The following is a 19,097-nucleotide window of genomic DNA, read 5'->3' on the forward strand; positions in this document are numbered from 1 at the left end:
GACCCGGGGCGGCATGGCACATTTCTTCAGCTGCCTTAGGAAGTAAAGACACTGTTGCCCCCTCTTGACGAGTGGTGGTGTTGGTTCATGACAAGTCCTCAGTGATGTGGACGGCGAGGAGCTTGTAACTCATGACTCTCTCTACTGCAGTCTCGTCGATGTGGACCGGGACATGTTTCCTCTGCTTCCTGAACAATCAACTCCTTTGTTTTGCTGAGGTTGTTGTCATAACACCACAATGCCAGTTCACTTACCTCCTCCCTATAGGCTGACTTGTTGTTGGTTATCAGGCCTACAACCGTGGTGTCGTGCAAAGCCACACAGTTTTGGGTAAACGGGGAGTACAGCAGAGGACTGAGGACACACCCCTGTTAATTCCTGTGTTAACGGTCAGTGTGGAGGAGGTGTTTTTCCCAATCCTCACCACGTGTGGTCTGCCTGTCAGGAAGTCCAGCATCCAGTTGCAGAGGGTGGTGTCCAGACCCAGGGCTCTGAGATTGGTGTTGAGCTTGGAGGGAACAACAGTGTTGAATGCTGAACTGTAGTCAATGAACAGCATTCTCAGGTAGGTGTTCCTCTTGTCAAGATGTGTATAGGCCGTGTGTATAGCGATGGAAATGGCATCTTCAATGTAACTGTTGGAGCGCTAGGCAAATTGAAGTGGGTCCAGTGTGCCTGGCATGCTGGCCTTGATGTGGGCCATGACCAGCCTCTCGAAGCACTTCTTGATGACCAAGGTGAGCGCGACGTGGCAATAGTCATTTGTCACCTTGTTTTTCTTGGGCACTGGGACGATGGTGGTCTCCTTAAAGCAGGTGGGGACTACAGCCTGGGACAGAGACAGGTTGAAGATGTCAGAGAAGATGCCCACCAGCTGGTCAGCACACACTCTGAGGATGCTGCCAGGGATGCCATCTGGACCAGCGGCTTTGAGTATTCACTCTGAGAGTTTTCCTCACGTCAGCCTCGGAGAGGGAAAGCACTTGGTCGTCCGGAGCAGCGAGAGTCTTCCTGGATGCGCTGAAGCGAGCACAGAATGTGTTACGCTCGTCTGGGAGGGAGGCTTCGGTGGGTACCGTACAGCTGCATTTGCCTTTGTAGTCTGTGAGCTCTGTAGTCCTTGCCACGTGCGACGCTAGTCTGAGTTGTTGAACGTCGATTCAAGTTTGAGTCTGTATTGTCTATTTGAGTCACTTATGTCTTGTGGTAGGATTGTTCAAGGCTAGCATGGGTGGTGGTTGTGGTGGCAGTAGCTCACGATGTGTAAACTTGTCAGTGAGAGCCATGTTAATGTCTCCCATGAGACTGTGGCCCTACCGCCAGGCAGCATCCCTTTTCACTAACCAGATGTATTATGATTTACGGCCCTGGAGTAGAGCTTTAATAACACTTAATTCAATATTGTCTTTGGCCACATCAGGATGCTCCTGGTTGTTTATAGAAAACAATTAGACGCCATGTTGTATTTATACAACTGCAGTCACTTCTGGAGACAGAACGGAGACAGAAGCTTTGGTTTACCACAACAACCCATCGGCCCTCGAGGTGATATATTGTTTTAAAAAGAGGGCTCCTTTGAGGTTTAAGGTTTGGAAGGAGGCAGGAGAGAGTTTACAGTTTTCTGGTTTTGTGCTCGATGTGGTGCTCAAGCGCTGTGCCTTCATTGAAGGCCCTTCGGCCATGTTAAATCATCCAAATGACTTCAGAATGACACTGGCCTCCAGAGCGCGGCAGAATCTCATTAAGATGGGAATCCAAAGACACAATTGCACAGTGTGTGAGTGTCTGTGTGTGAGTTTGACTAAGAGCTCACACAAGGGTGTGCTGTGCTTGCGTAATGAGGCTAAGAGAAATTAGTCTGAAATGAACCAGGGCAATGAGCAAATTTAAGAGCAGATATACTGTATTTGGCGGCGTGCTGCCATTCGCAAATTGCAGAGGGCATGATTGGTCGATCGAACTACCGATGTGTCACAGGCTCACGAAGTGGAACAATAACTCAAATAGCACTTTTCTATGTAATGCAATATCCTCACATTATTTTCACCTATGAAATATGAGAATATGGTTCATTTGAAAGTAGCGAGATAGGCCCTGCCCGGTTCAGACAGCTTGCGTTAATAGCATTCCCTGAGTAAATGTCTCTCCATTGTTATGTAAAATCGAAGGCAAATTCAGTCCATTAAAAACAGTGATGGCCCAAAGCTCCAACTGAATCACTAACTGTGACCTTTTGGGGTGTAGGAGAAGTGACAGTAATACTGATATCTCGCAGGAATCATGATAAAAAAAAAAGACTGGGTTATAGTCCCATGGATGGCGGGAAGAGCGGGTGGCGAGAGTCAACCCAGCGAGACAGAGACTGATGTCAGGAAAACGGCATGTAAAAGACGTGTCACCAGCCACATCGTCATGATGCATCATCGGGTAAAAACAGAAAATGCCCCAAATATGGTTGAAAGCCAGTAATATCTCCAATGACGAGTTATATGCAGGAGAGGCAATTTATGTTATAGATATTAAACGCATATAGGGAGCACTGATAGGTTGATTCTGTTATCTTGCCAAGCGAATACCCTCACCAGATTGCATGTGTGTGCCAAATCACATGACATTTCATTGTCACGTATGTATATGAAAATGTCATGCTAGGGGCAATAAACCGTATTAAAAACAGCACTAGATGGAAGGGTTCTCTAGGCATTACAAGACAAGTTGAAACAGAGAATTACATGCCAAACAGTTCAACATGTTAGTATAGACAGCCATGCTGAAGAAAACAACAGGCCTGCTACTATACATGTACTATTTTTTTGATCATTGCCTTTAAGAGCACTAAGGTGTGTATTTTTGCTTTAATGACCTATTCAACAAAGATGATAATAGCAGCGATTTAGCACCGTTAAAGTGGACAGCGACATCATTTTGAAGTTCCACTAATGGCCAGTGGACAGCGGCCATCTTATACAGCGACAACTCACCACTGACGGAATCTTTGAGGATAAGTGGTAGTAGGCTTATCCAGGAGACAAGAAGTCTGGAAGGGGAAGGCTAAAATGCTCCCCTACTTACTGTTTGTTACATCAGGGACTCAAACAGTAGCTCCCATGGTGCAGAGTCAAGCACCCAATGTACTATAAAAGCCCAGGCCACTAAGTAGAACTAGTACACCACTCACATAGTGTGTTACAGTAGGCCTTGGCCTATTCTCCGTGTTTCAAGAACCGTCATTATGCATGAAGCCCAACATGCCAACAAGCACACTTCCCCAACACCAATAGGAAACACAGGGATAATCCCACTGCTGCCACCAGTGTCGCAAGAAAGCGAGAGAGGGAGCTGCAGTGGGGACTCGAACCGTAGCTCCTATGGTGCAGTCACAATACAGAAAAAAGCGCAATGCCTACGTAATGTACTGTGTTACAATAGAGCAGTGTCTCCATCCTCTATGGCCAGATAGTGACTAGTAGTACTGGTGATGTGTTGTGCCAGCATCTCCCATTCGTGTTCTTGGTCTGTCTCTGCTCTCAGGGGTGCTGTCCAACATTTAGCTTCCATTTACAGTCGCCTTATTCACCACACTGTGGGTTTAGGGCAGGATTGGTTATAGCGTCTTTAATGACCTTTGAGTGGTTTTTATTTCTGCTCGATTTCTCCTGCTTGTTCGACGCAATGGGACGTTGTTGAATTAATCATGATGGGCAGCCCTAGCAAGAGTCCCATCTCTCGACAGACCATTTGCTCACACATGTAAGCATTATCACCATGACGATGATAATATTACATGTTTCAGCTGAAATGCCAACGTGGTAATATGTCTAGGATCATGATTCATGTGTACTATGTAATATGTCGAGCCCGGACCTTAATGCCACATAATGCATATTGCATTGCGTATTTCTGTTTGAGCAATTCATGTAGCTAGCCTTTTTAGTAGGCCTAGTCTTTGCAGTGGGACTATCACATCTTGAAACTTTGCAAATGTAGTATCATCTAGGCCAACACAATTCCCTCCAAGACACAGTTCCAATGTCCTTGAAATGTACCATCCGCATAAATGACAGAGAGAAAATTCCACTTACCAGAACAGCATTTGCATAAATCCAAGCCTTTCTTCTTTCTCTTTCAGCAACTGAACTGGCACAAAAATACTGTGAGTTAAACTTCTTTGATGTGACAAACACACAGAATGCTGACATCACACTGTGTCTTCTTCTTTACACTGTCCTGTTGGTTTAGTAAAGGTGTACACCACAGACCTAGCCTGGAAGCCAAACGGAGCATATCAGTTTGGATTACAAGCCACAAACACCTAGCCTGGTCTCATATCTGTTTGTGCTTTTGCCTACTTCATTGTCAAGCCAAACATGTTTTGCATGTCAATTTCACAAGGAGTTGGCAAGAGAGCAGAAACAGACTGGCACCCAGGCTAATAACAACCCACAACCAAGAAATCCCTTGGCTATTGTGGGGCAGAGGTAATGCCAGTGGGGCAGAGGTAATGCCAGTGGGGCAGAGGTAATGCCAGTGGGGCAGAGGTAATGCCAGTGCGCCATGATCATACTTTGTTTTGTTATGAGCATGGTCTCAAATCACAGAGGTACATGAATCACTAGCAGATTAGTAATCCTTAATAATCTACACGTTGATCACATTTAAGGGGCACCTGGTTTTTGGATTACCCCAGCTGGCACCCCTAAAATGAGGTGGGATTCCTGGCAGTGTGGCACAGACGAGAAGGGTAAAGCGGAGGTTGGCAGATGGTTGGATTTCAAGCAGGCAGTGCCCACTGGGCATCTTGGCAGGAGGTGGGAGGTTGGTATGAATTCAGCTCACTGTAACCTTTCAAAGCTAATGAGGGTGGACACGCTGGCATGGGATTGTGTTGGCGTGCTGGCATGGGGTTGTGGTAAAAACATCCTCCCACCTATAGAGCGAAGGGGTAGACCATGATGTGGGTAGCCTCACATGCCAGGATTCTAGACTCTGATATAGACACGCTGTTGAAAGAAACTAGCATACACAGTGCATTCGGGAAAGTATTCAGACCCCTTGACTTTTTACACATTTTGTCAGCCTTATTCTAAAATGGATTAAAAACAAATATCCCTCATCAATCTACACACAATACCCCATAATGACAAAGCAAAAACTGAAATACTACATTTACATAAGTATTCAGACCCTTTCCTCAGTACTTTGTTGAAGCGCCTTTGGCAGCGATCACAGCCTTGAGTCTTCTTGGGTATGACGCTACAAGCTTAGCACACCCGTATTTGGGGAGTTTCTCCCATTCTTCTCTGCAGATCCTCTCAAGCTCTGTCAGATTGGATGGGGAGCGTCGCTGCACTGCTATTTTCAGCTCTCTCCAGAGATGTTCGATCGGTTTCAAGTCCGGGCTCTGGCTGGGCCACTCAAGGACATTCAGAGACTTGTCCCGAAGCCACTCCTGCGTTGTCTTGGCTGTGTGCTTAGGGTCATTGTTCTATTGGAAGATGAACGTTTGCCCCAGTCTGAGGTCCTGAGTGCTCTGGAGCAGGTTTTCATCAAGGATCTCTCTGTACTTTGCTCCGTTCATCCTCCCCTCAATCCTAACTAGCCTCCCTGTCCCTGTCCCTGAATAACATCGCCACACCAGGATGCTGCCACCAAAATGCTTCACCGTAGGGATGGTGCCAGGTATCCTCTAGATGTGACGCTTGGCATTCATGCCAAAGAATTCATTCTTGGTTTAATCAGACCAGATAATCTTGTTTCCCATGGTCTGAGAGTCCTTTAGGTGACGCTTAGCAAACTCCAAGCGGGCTGTCATGTGCCTTTTACTGAGGAGTGGCTTCCGTCTGGCTACTCTACCACAAAGGCCTGATTGGTGGAGTGCTGCAGAGATGGTTGTCCTTCAGGAAGGTCTAGGAAGAGTCTGGGTGGTTCCAAACTTCTTCCATTTAAGAATGATGGAGGCCACTGTGTTCTTGGGGACCTTCAATGCTGCAGAAATGTTTTGGTACCCTTCCCCAGATCTGTACATTGACACAATCCTATCTCAGAGCTCTACGGACAATTCCTTCGACCTCATGGCTTGGTTTTTGCTCTGATATGCACTGTCAACTGTGGGACCTTATATAGATAGGTGTGTGCCTTTCCAAATCATGTCCAATCAATTGAATTTACCACAGGTGGACTCCAATCAAGTTGTAGAAACATCTCAAGGATGATCAATGGAAACAGGATGGACCTGAGCTGAATTTCGAGTCTCGTAGTCAAGGGTCTGAATACTTACCTAAATAAGGTATTTCTGATTTTTATTTTTTATACATTTGCTAAAAATTCTACAAACCTGTTTTCGCTTAGTCATTATGGGGTATTGTGTGTAGATTGATTGATTGTTTTTTATTAATCCATTTTAGAATAAGGCTCTCACGTAACAAAATGTGGAAAAAGTCAAGGGGTCAGAATACATTCTGAATGCACTGTATTGGACACCCACGTGCTGTACTGTATTGATTATTCTCACGTCTACATATGCCATACATTAAGCATACATTCACAAGCCCACTGGCTGAATGTATTAACTTACATCCCTGCTCTCGCATGTCGCCTATGTATAGGCCTAATACATGACATTCCAATCCCTCTTTGCTGGTTGACAGCTATGTGAAGGGGGAAGAAACAATAGCTGGTAGAACAAAGCAAAATATAATACTTTGTAACTAGGGACAAACTAACTGATAGCTTCTGTAGAAGGTGTGAGTGGCCAAATTGCTAATATTGTATTTCACACTGTTATCAATATGCTCATTATGCACTAGCGCAGAGATAAGGGCAAGTCGAGATGAAAAATGGCCGAATCAAATGCCTTTAGTGTGTTCAGACTTGTTTCCTTTGTTTTATGTTAATCCTTTCTGCAATGGCTTTGGTGATGACATGGGCTACCTAATTAAAGAAGAGGTGTATTACTCCCAGACAGTGGTGTAAATTACTTAAGTAAAAATACTTTAAAGTACTACTTAAGTCATTTTTGTGGTATCTGTACTTTACTATTCATATTTTTGAGGACTTTCATTTCACTACATTCCTAAAGAAAATAATGTACTTTCTACTCCATACATTTTCCCTGACACCCAAATGTACTTGTTACATTTTGAATGCTTAGAGGGACAGGAAAATTGTCCAATTCACGCTCTTAAAGAGAGAACCTCTGGTCATCCCTACTGCATCTGATCTGGAGGACTCACTAAACACAAATGTTTCATTTGTAAATTAATTCTGAGTGTTGGAGTGTGCCCTTGGCTAACTAAAAAAAAAAAAAACAAGAAAATCATGCTGTCTGGTTTGGTTAATATATGAAATTTGAAATTATGTATTCTTTTACTTTTGGTATTTAAGTATATTTTAGCAATTACATTTACTTTTGATACTTAAGTATATTTAAAACCAAAGACTTTTAGACTTATACTCAAGTAGTATTTTACTGGGTGACTTTCACTTTTACTTGAGTCGTTTTCTATTACTGTATCTTTACTTTTACTTAAGTATGACAATTGGGTACTTTTTCCACCACTGTTCCCAGGTAATAGTTTGTCAAAGCATCCATCTGTGGAAATAACCTGACCCACAAGAAAGTTGAGCATGCTCCTTTTTATCTAATACAAAAAAACTCAACAAAGTCACTTATTTTGGCTGAGAATTGCACAGAGGATGCAGAAGAGAATAGGATTGTATTGTTCAGCAGAATCACGTGCCCCTGTCAATGAAAACAACAGTAAACATGTCAAGTCCCACACGAATGATGCAGCGCCCCCTTTGGACCAATTGAGATATCACTTGTGACTAACACATGTCAGTTAATTACTATAGCTCACGCCCTGGGCAAATTAGTGTAATTTTGTAAATGCCGGATCTCTATGGTAAAACGCATTATTCAACCAAGTTTCGTCAAAATCGGCCCAGTGCTGTCAGAGATATCGCGTGTGACTAACGTACAAACGGAGGAATAGAGACAGATCCACAGTCCCCTCCCCGATTTCATCGTGGGGGACAACTAAAGCCATTAATTAAGGGGAAGGGAGAGCGAGGGAAGGGATGGAGGCACACAGTGGTGTTTATAGATTTGTTTGTGGTAGTATAATCTGTGTGCGTGCGGCAAATCAGTGCACAGCAGAAACACCATCTGTTTCCTCAGAGGCTAGGACTCAAATTTGGTCCAGATCGGCGCGAGACAGCTGCTTATTGCAGGACTGGTGGGCTGTCTCCCGTAGCCTCCCGTAGCTCGTCAACCAGTAGGATTTCTGAATTTAAAAACCACTCTCACCCACTGCGAAAGCGGGAGCCCGAACATGATGATGAGAGAAGATGCGAACTAATATCGTTGAGAGAGTAAAGTATTTTACATGTTTTTATCTGTATCCAATAACTGCTTTAATTTCCGAGAATTGATAACGTCTTACAGGACTGAATTAGATGAGAAGAGCCTATCACAAAACTGCATTAATGTGTTAATGCTCAAATCATCCTGGATGCTTTGAAGGCTGCTACGACTGTGGTCCATTTATTTTCCTGCATCGATGAAGCGCTTGCAACGGCTGAAGACAAACGCAATTAATTGCATGGTCATTATTTGATATTAAAAATAGGTGAGCCTGCCGCGTTTTTATGTTCATTAATGGGCTATTTGTGTTGAATTGTGGGTTTGATTTTGTCCATTGAGAATGTACTTTGCTGCAGTAACGGACAGTTATACAAAACCTAGTGACATTGTTATATTTAGGATAAAGTCATATGTAACCACACGTGTGATCACGTTGCATTTGTTAAAGTAGGCCTAGGCTATGTATTCAGGCTTTCATATCTTACGTGTTTGTTTGTCATTAGCCAATATAGATACTTATCCGGCAGTTTTATAAATGCATTATAGAAGTCTAGCTAATTATTTGATAGTAAATTAATATGTTTTATATAAAGTAAACCTATACACTTGCGCTGATTCAGATTAACTTAACTTTTTTGATTCAAGAACTGCCTTTTATTGCTATTTGAGTTCTGAGAATAAATTCCTTATCATAAACTAGCTATCCAAGGTGAATGGATAAGGGATAGCCACCATTAGTTTAGTAGCATCGATTTTCCACAGGTGTCTGGACTCCAAATGTAGCCTATTTCTTTTATATGAGAATACTTATCTCTTATATCTCACTACAGAGGCCAATATTAAACTAGACAGATTTATTCAGAGACACGGTCCACAAGCGAAATCTATTGGAAAATTAGATTTCCTCATTTTGAAACGCGCTTTACTGTCTACCATCAGGGAGTCCGTATACATTTTGGCCTTGACGAGCTGCCGTTAAAATGGGAGACAACATGTCCAAAAGATTGAAATTAGTGTCGGCTACGGAAGCGGAGATGGAGGAAAGATCTTTTATCAACCCATACCCCGACTGGGACCAAGGAGTCTTCACATCTTCCAATTCAGGAATGGACAGTGACTGTAACGAGCCTTTCGGCGAAAATGGAAAGGTAAGAGCCCTTGTTTAACATTTATTTTCCATAAGTAGCTACCGTATCTGGCTAACTTGTAACGTAGCTGTTATGATTCACTTGCGCATGCCAGAAGCGCATCTTGGACATTCTGAAGAGCTCTAACTCAGACAAAGTGCATGCAGTATTAGACAACTCTAGCCCCATTGTGACTGTTATTAGTCAGTAAACACCATATTACTCAGTAATAACAGTCACTCAGACCATTCCTGCACAGAGCCCACACTACTCTGACACATTATTAGCCTGAAGACCCAACGACGTTGAATTGCTTAGAATTGTATGTAGGGCAGAAATGAGCGTTTCGATAAGGAAAGTTTCCTCTCACGACCTCTACAAGCCAGAATGCTAAATAAAATGTACTTTACAGGTTGTCTGTGTTTTTTGTCTTTTTGCAGGTATGAATGTGAGACAAAATATCCACAGAGTAGTGTTATCAACCAGACCTTCAGTATGCTGGTCTGTATGTCGTTTGCATTTCCGTTTTTTATTTTCAACACGGATGCAATTCCAATCCCAGGTGACAAACCCTTGAACAATATGGTCGAGTCTAACAGCAAACACTTTCAGCTGATTGCGAGGAAACATGCTTAGGTCGGCTATTGTTTACATATTTTGTGCATCACATGCAATTTGTCAACAGATTGAAAATACAAGCAACAGAATTTACCAGCGCCGCAAAAAGTCGGTTAAACAATCTCCACCTCCTACCACCAAAAGGACCAAGTGTCCACAGTATTGTGGACACTAGAATAAGTGTAAATATAATTTTATTTAACATTCTGCTTTGTAGCTAGAGACATTTGCATCTTTTTTACAGCGACTTTGTTTAGACAGATGTTTATGGAGTAACCATGGTAACAGTGTGATGGTTTGCCAATGGACAAGTGTGCTGAATCTTGTAATTTATGAGCTGTGACCTGGGTGTTGCGCTGTTCAGAGGCTCTGGTGTTGAAATTGGCGATCGGCTGTCATTGTTTTATCGTGCGCTAATGGTGCTATGGTCCATGCTTCTGTAACATTGTTTACTTGTGCACTGTGTTAATGGCACAACTTCCAGTTTCCACAGGCTCCTTTGGATGTCTTCATTTTACCTGTAACCGTTTCCAATGTGACAGATGGTCTCATGGTAGTGCCATCCCACTTCTCACACCGATGCAGCAAATCCCTGGTCCCGTGGAGGAAAGAGTGGTCTGGAGGAAAGGGCTTTTAGAGACGATCTAGACGATTAGCAAGGCTGGTGTAGGAGGTCTATGGCCCTTATACAGTGATGGATTGAATTGTGACATTGAACTGCAGCTCCCCCTAGGAAAAGTAATTGCATCTAACTGCTAATGAGGCCCTTCGTGTGGATCTGTTTTGGCAGTGGGGTACAATTATGACTGAAGAAACTGTTGTAACGGCCGGCTCCGGCCGGTATTGTGGCTAATCATTTAATGCCCTCTCAGCCTTTATACTCATTAGTATCGTGGCAAGGAAACAAAACACAAAGCTCATTTTACTTTTTAGAAAACAGCCCTAATGTTGGAAACAAAGTAAATTTTGTTTCATACAGAGTCACATTTATTTATTTTCCAAGCTATAGCACACAATATTTTACATACAGCAGGTTTTTAAAGGACCAAAGAGTTTGATCTGCATCGTGTTTTCATTTTTGCCATGGAAAAAATATTGGGATACTGGTATCGTCACAGCCTTGAAATCTACGACATAATGGTCATAACACATCATGTAGTCATGTGACCTAGCCTTGGAGACAAATCATTTTGTCATGCAAGACTACAACTCGGTGGCCTTGTGGTTATGTGTCCGCCCTGAGATTGAAAGGTTGGAAGTTCGTTCCCCTGCCGAGTCATACCAAAGACTGTAAAAATGGGACCCGATGCGACAATGCTTGGCACTCGGGGGTGTACTTGTACATCAAGCTACAGAAACAGGAGAGTGCCTGCTCCTATAAGTTGTGCCGGCTTGCACAAGCCAAGGCTAATTACTTACAAGACAAAAATAGAGGAGACTGTAGGCCATTTGGTCTCCATCTTTTTGCTATTTTCATTAATACCCAGTGGTTTCCCAAGACATTTTGTGTTGTGAGTTGTGACCCTCCCCCTAAAGCCTTTTAGAATTTCCCTCTGGCCCTCTCTGTCCAGCACAATGCTTCTTGCCACGGTCACCCTGTCATAAGCCTCCACAGCCTCAAACCTGCCTGTCTAATGACTTGGCCTTCAGGCTGCTGCTAGCTAGTCTAGAGCCCTGGACTGAATTGAGATCATTCACAAGTGTGACAAGAGATACCAGGGATAATGTCATGCTCAGCAGCTCATGCATTAGATTCATAGAGGTTGAGTCCTTACCTCTCAACCTCGATGCTGTTATGGGGATTGACAAATAGGTTCTGCACTTTGAGTGGATAGCCTGCCCTAATACACTTAGACCTGGCCTGACATCATATCTCTTTTCCTGCTCCTGAGAGGCTTGGCTACTGTAGTCTGGTCCTCAGGCCAACATTTTGTTGGGTTACATCAATCAAACAGAGAGGGAAATATCAGGGGACACGGTAAAAGAGCCAGAGGGATCATCAGTCACCTGTGCAGTTAAAATAAGTTATGTTCTTAACTTAATTCCTGAGTTGGTGTTGTGTGTTTACTCACTGTCAGCAACAGTGCCTAGACCCCGGGGGAGAGAAAGGCAGAAGGCTCCATAAAATAACCCAATAAACCAGAATTACACTTCACCCCTCCTCTCTTTAGCTCTCTTAGGCGCTCTCTTTCTCTCACTCACTCACTCTCTTGTCCGGCCCAGGGCTACCTGCAGAGTGGGTCGTGGTTTGGATGAGATTGAGGGGGCAACCAGGGAGCAATGAAAGTTCCCACACAGCCCTAGAGAAACTAATTTTTTATATTGTAATTGAGGTGTTCAGGTCAAGGAACATTTGGTGCCAATATGGCTTCTATGAAAAATGTATTTCTATAAGGAACAAAACTATAAACGCAACATGTAAAGTGTTGGTCCCATGTTTCATGAGCTGAAATAAAATATCCCAGAAATGTTCCATATGCACAAAATGTTTGTTTCTCTCAATTTTGTGCACACATTTGTTTACACCCCTGTTAGTGAGAATTTCTCCTTTGCCAAGATAATCCATCCACCTGACAGGTGTGGCATATCAAGAAGCTGATTAAACAGCATGATCATTACACATGTGCACATTGTGCTGGGGACAATAAAAGGCCACTCTAAAATGTGCAGTTTTGTCACATAACACAATGCCACAGATGTCTCAAGTTTTGACGGAGTGTGCAGTTGGCATGCCGACTGCAGGAATGTCCTCCAGAGCTGTTGCCAGAGACTTTAATGTTCATTTCGCTACCATAAGCCGCCTCCAATGTCGTTTTAGAGAATTTGGCAGTGCGTCCAACCGGCCTCACAACCCAGGACCTCCACATCCAGCTTCTTTAACTGTGTGATGGTCTGAGACCAGCCATCCGGACAGCTGATGAAATTGTGGGTTTGCACAACTGAAGAATTTCTGCACAAACTGTCAGAAACCGGCTCAGGGGAGCTCATCTGCATGCTCGTCGTCCTCACCAGGGTCTTGACCTGACTGCAGTTTGGCGTCGTAACCGACTTTAGTGGGTAAATGTTCACCTTTTGAGGGCCACTGGAAATCCCAGTTTCAACTGTACCAGGCAGATGGCAGACCGTATGTATGGTGTTGTGTGGGCGAGCGGTTTGCTGATGTCAACGCTGTGAACAGAGTGACTCATGGTGGCAGATATGGTATGGGCAGGCATAAATCCATTTGAATGCACAGCGATAGCGTGACGAGATCAACAGCCTAATCAACTCTGTGCGAAGGAGGTGTGTTGAGCTGCATGAGGCAAATGGTGGTCACACCAGATACTGACTGGTTTTCTGATCCACACCTCTACTTTTTTTTAAGGTATCTGTGACAAACAGATGCGTATCTGAATTCCCAGTCATGTGAAATCTATAGATTAGGGCCTAATGAATTTATGTACATTTCATTTTATGAACTGTAACTCAGTAAAATCTTTAATCGTTGCATGTTGAGTTTTTATATTTTAGTTCAGTATATATTTTAAACTGAGTTTGATAAATTCAGAAAGAGTAGTTACTAGTTTTTAATGTTAGGCTTTGCATTGAGAAAGGCTGCAGCTAGGAAGCAGGTCTGAAAGGAGGAAAGCACAAAGCAGGAGTTTGTGTGCTATAAAGTGGACGATCATTCAGCGGCCAAACGCGAAGATCTTTAGCCGTGATTTATGACCTAACACCCTCTTACTATCAATCTTTATTCTGGGCAACTTACCTGCCTCCTATAACTCTTTTGGAGAATTTGACAAAATAGGTTCTCCTCAGCTGTATTTTTCCCTTCCCTCCATAAAGTAAACTAATTTGGTCCTTCACCTCAAGTGTTTTCTGGGGATACAGTGCCTTCGGGAAAGTATTCAGACCCCTTGACTTTTTCAAAATTTTATCATGTCACAGCCTTATTCTAAAAATGATTCAAATGTCCCCCCCCCCCCCCATCATCAAGCTACGCACAATACCCCATAATGACAAAGCAAAAATGTTTTTTATACATTTTAGCAAATTTATAAAATAAAAACGGAAATATCATATTTACATTAGTATTCAGACCCTTTATTCTGTACTTTGTTGAAGGACCTTTGGCAGCGATTACAGCCTCGAGTCTTCTTGGGTATGACGCTACAAACTTGGCACACCTGTATTTCGGGAGTTTCTCCCATTCTTCTCTGCAGATCCTCTCAAGCTCTGTCAGGTTGGATGGGGAGTGTTGCTGCACAGCTATTTTCAAGTCTCTCCAGGAATGTTTGATTGGGTTCAAGTCCTGGCTCTGGTTGGGCCACTCAAAGACATTCAGAGACTTGTCCCGAAGCCAGTCCTGCATTGTCTTGGCTGTGTGTTTAGATTCGTTGTCTTGTTGGAAGATTAACCTTCACCCCAGTCTGATGAGGTCCTGAGAACTCTGGAGCAGGTTTTCATCAAGGATTTCTCTGTACTTTGCTTCGTTCACCTTTCCTCGTTCCTGACTAGTCTCCCTGTCCCTGCCGCTGAAAAGCATCCCCACAGCATGATGCTGCCACCACCATGCTTCACCGTAGGGATGTTGCCAGGTTTCCTCCAGATGTTGACGCTTGGCATTCAGACCAAAGAGTTCAATCTTGGTTTCAACAGACCAGAGAATCTTGTTCAGACAAACTCCAAGCGGGCTGTCATGTGCCTTTTATTGAGGAGTGGCTTCCGTCTGGCCACTCTACCATAAAGGCCTGATTGGTGGAGTGCTGCAGAGATGGCTGTCCTTCTAGAAGGTTCTCCCATCTCCACAGAGGAACTCTGGAGCTCTGTCAGAGAGACCATTGGGTTCTTGATCACCTCCCTGACCAAGGCCCTTCTCCCCTGATTGCTCCGTTTGGCCGGGCGGCCAGCTCTAGGAAGAGTCTTGGTGGTTTCAAACTTCTTCCATTTAAGAATGATGGAGGCGACTGTGTTCTTGGGGACCTTCAATGCTGTAGACATTTTTTGGTACCCTTCCCCAGATCTGTGCCTCGACACAATCCTGTCTCGGAGCTCTATGGACTATTCCTTCAACCTCATGGCTTGGTTTTTGCTCTGACATGCACTGTCAACTGTGGGACCTTTTATATAGACAGGTGTGTGCCTTTCCAAATCATGTCCAATCAATTGAATTTACCACAGGTGGACTCCAAGTTGTAGAAACATCTCAAGGATGATCAATGGAAACAGGATGCACCTAAGCTCAATTTCGAGTCTCCTAGCAAAGGGTCTGAATACTTATGTAAATAAGGTACCGTTGTTTTTAATACATTTGCAAAAATGACTAAACCTGTTTTTGCTTTGTCATGGGGTATTGTGTGTACATTGATGAGGAGAACTTTTAATCAATTTTAGAATAAGGCTGTAGTGTAACAAATTGTGGAAAAGGGGAAGGGGTCTGAATAATTTCCTGAATGCTCTGTATTATCTGAATCTAAGCCAAATTGGTGTTAAAGCAGATAGTCATCCAAATGACAATATTACTTAGACAATTTCTAATTACTGTAGGTAGACATTGACGTTCTGGAGGTGAACTATCCATTTTAACAACATGTCAGCTCTCCAGCAGAATACACTGCAGCATGCAATACAGTAGCACTTCTCACAGCCCCCCCCTCTCTCTCCCTCCTATTGTTATGTTAAACAGTGAATGTTTGTTCCTCTGTTGAGCAATCCCTCTCCATGCCTGGCTGCAGTGGGAATTGTGAACTCCAGCACAATTTTCCTAGTGGTTAGTAGTCAGGCCCGTTGTGCTCCATAAGCCTATGCTTTCAGTAATATGAGCAGGTTCTTTAAATTGATCTCAATTGTTTGTTTTGCATTCCATAGGCCATGTACCCTCTTGTCCTACAGTGTATATTGTTGATGGGAAATTGCTCCCAAGAGAATGGACTGCATATCCATGATCAAACAAAGGGGTTGGCCTTACCCTTTTTATGTGCAGAACGAATCACGAGGCCATGTACAAGGCCTGCATTAGATCAGACAAATAGTACTCTTTGTGAATATGATTGGTTGTTGTCAAAATTAAATCCTCATAGATCCCAGGATTAACCTTACGTCAAGGTTGTGTGTCGCTGTCCAAGATGCTTAAACACGGTAGCGCTGCCTTTAGCGTAGCAGCACACACTTAACCCAGGCTTAGTTTAGCCTTCGTTGTGACTCTGTCCATGGTGCTAGCAGAATTAGGCTATATTATGTAATCTTAGGCTACACATACAGTCAGGTTACTCTTGTATTGGCTGTATATGGTATTGACGCTGAATATAATACAATAGCTAAGGGTGCTGATGGTTCTTGGCTGTGTCTGTGGTCTATCTGGCTGTGCGTTAGGTGTGGGCGGTATACCGGGCGTGTATTTGGAAAAAGCCACGGGATGGTTTTTCAATACCTTCAATATCGTCAACTATTTCTTTGACGTTTTTCTATAAATGTGAATATTTGTAGCTACTTTTAAGTTATTACCTGCAGTGTACTTAGGAGATAAAGCAGATTGCGTTCTTCATTTCACCTGTCACATTTATTTTAAATTATGCAGTTTCCATCGTTCACCAGAACAGTTGAGCCAGTCACGTGTTTGTTTGTAAATAGCACAACGGGAGAAAGTGAGCTGGTGAGTCCATAGCATTCTATATCTATCGGCGAGTCTCTGTTGTGCGGTGCACATGAGGGGATGATGTTACTACTAAATGTTTGCCATCAGATATCTTCTAATGGCTTTCTGACAGAAGTCAGGGCTCTGGATGAGTTGCCATCTTTTCCTTGCGCTTCCCCTCCTCCGTTCTTCTCTCCTCCATGTACACATGCTGCTCTTCCTTCAGAAAAGCATGCGTCAACTTAGTTGATTTGCCCAATTTCTCTCGTTCACTTTCGCTTGTGAATGTCCACACTCACCGAAAATGACATTAGGTAGCTACTCGCTATACTTGTTTAACTTTCGGAGCTGGATTTGTCTGCCTTTGCAATTAGTTTTCCGTCAAGATAGAACTGCCAAAGGGGCGGAGTTGCAATCTACTGCAGAGAGAGCCTGCAGAGTTCTGTCATGCTATCCAGGTCTGTGCCCAAACAGTTCGAGCTACTACTTTTAAAAATCCACCTTTCCAGAAATAAGTCTCTCACTGTTGCCTCTTGTTATAGAGCCCCCAGCTGTGCCCTGGACATCATATGTGAATTGATTGCCCCCCATCTATTTTCAGAGTTCGTACTGTTAGGTTACCTAAACTGGGATATGCTTAACACCCCGGCCATCCTACAATCTAAACTAGATGCCCTCAATCTCACACAAATTCTCAAGGAATCTACCAGGTACAACCCTAAATCTGTAAACATGGGCACCCTCATAGATATCATCCTGTCCAATTTGCCCTCTAAATACACCTCTGCTGTCTTCAACCAGGATCTCAGCAATCACTGCCTCATTGCCTGCGTCCGTAATGGGTCCGTGGTCAAACGACCACCCCATCACTGTCAAACGATCCCTAAAACACTTCTGCGAGCAGGCCTTTCTAATCGACCTGGCCCGGGTATCCTGGAAGGACATTGACCTCATCCCATCAGTAGAAGATGCCAGGTTCTTTAAAAGTGCTTTCCTCACCATATTAAATAAGCATGCCCCATTCAAAAAATGTAGAACTAAGAACAGATATTTTGCCTTGGTTCACTCCATACTTGACTGCCCTTGACCAGCACAAAAACATCCTGTGGTGTACTGCATTCGCATCGAATAGCCCCTGCGATATGCAACTTTTCAGGGAAGTTAAGAACCAATATAAACAGTCAGTTAGGAAAGCAAAGGCTAGCTTTTTCAAACAAATTTGCATCCTGTAGCACTAATTCCAAAACGTTTTGGAACGCTGTAAAGTCCATGGTGAATAAGAGCACCTCCTCTTCTAGCAACCCACTGCACTGCGGTTAGGAAACACTGTCACCACCGATTATCGAGAATTTCAATAAGCATTTTTTTCTACGGCTGGCCGTGCTTTCCACTTGGCTACCCCTACCCCGGCCAACAGCTCTGCACCCCCCCGCAGCAACTTGCCCAAGCCCCCCCCCCCCCCCCCGCTTAGCTGATTTTCTGAAAGAGCTGCAAAATCTGAACCCCTACAAATCAGCTGGGTTAGACAATCTGCACCCTCTCTTTCTAAAATTATTCGCCAAAATTGTTGCAACCCCTATTACTAGCCTGTTCAACCTCTCTTTCGTATTGTCTGAGATCCCTAAAGATTGGAAAGCTGCCGTGGTCATCCCCCTCTTCAAAGGGGGACACACTCTTGACCCAAACTGTTGCAGACCTATATCCATCCTGCCCTCCCTGCCTTTCTAAAGTCTTCGAAAGCCATGTCAACAAACAGATCAACGACCATTTTCAAGCCCACCGTACCTTCTCCACTATGCAATCTGGTTTCCGAGCTGGTCATGGGTGCACCTCAGCCACGCTCAAGGTCCTAAACGATATCATAACCGCTATCGATAAAAGACAATACTGTGCAGCCGTCTTCATCAACCTGGCCAAGGCTTTTGACTCTGTCAATCACCGTATTCTTATCGGCAGACTCAATAACCTTGGTTTCTCAAATGACTGCCTCGCCTGGTTCACCAACTACTTCTCTGATAGAGTTCCGTGTGTCAAATCGGAGGGCCTGTTGTCCGGACCTCTGGCAGTCTCTATGGGGATGCCACACGGTTCAATTCTCCGGCTGACTCTTTTCTCTGTATATATCAATGATGTCGCTCTTGCTGCTGGTGATTCTCTGATCCACCTCTACGCAGACGACACCATTCTGTATACTTCTGGCCCTTCTTTGGACACTGTGTTAACAAACCTCCAAACACGCTTCGATGCCATACAACACTCCTTCCGTGGCCTCCAACTGCTCTTAAATGCCAGTAAAACTAAATGCATGCTCTTCAACCGATTGCTGCCCGCAGCCGCCCGCCCGATTAGCATCACTACTCTGGACGGTTCT

The 19,097-nt window shown here is 43.9% G+C and overlaps 1 protein-coding gene across 2 annotated transcripts in view; it reads left to right on the forward strand.

The window, feature by feature from the left end:
- The first annotated feature begins 8,090 nt into the window (after window positions 1–8,090).
- Window positions 8,091–19,097, forward strand: part of lancl2 (LanC lantibiotic synthetase component C-like 2 (bacterial)) — a 62,760-nt gene continuing 51,753 nt past the window's right edge. The window contains exons 1-2 of one of the 2 annotated variants that reach the window (XM_029755717.1): window positions 8,091–8,630; window positions 9,305–9,513. In XM_029755717.1, the coding sequence (XP_029611577.1) occupies window positions 9,346–9,513 (168 nt within the window). In that variant the 5' untranslated portion in view covers window positions 8,091–8,630; window positions 9,305–9,345. The remainder of the gene's footprint in view (window positions 8,631–9,304; window positions 9,514–19,097) is intronic. The other variant, XM_029755718.1, reaches the window with a different exon arrangement.

The sequence above is a fragment of the Salmo trutta genome, chromosome 6 (genome assembly GCF_901001165.1).
Source record: "Salmo trutta chromosome 6, fSalTru1.1, whole genome shotgun sequence".
NCBI classification, from domain to species: Eukaryota; Metazoa; Chordata; class Actinopteri; order Salmoniformes; family Salmonidae; genus Salmo; species Salmo trutta.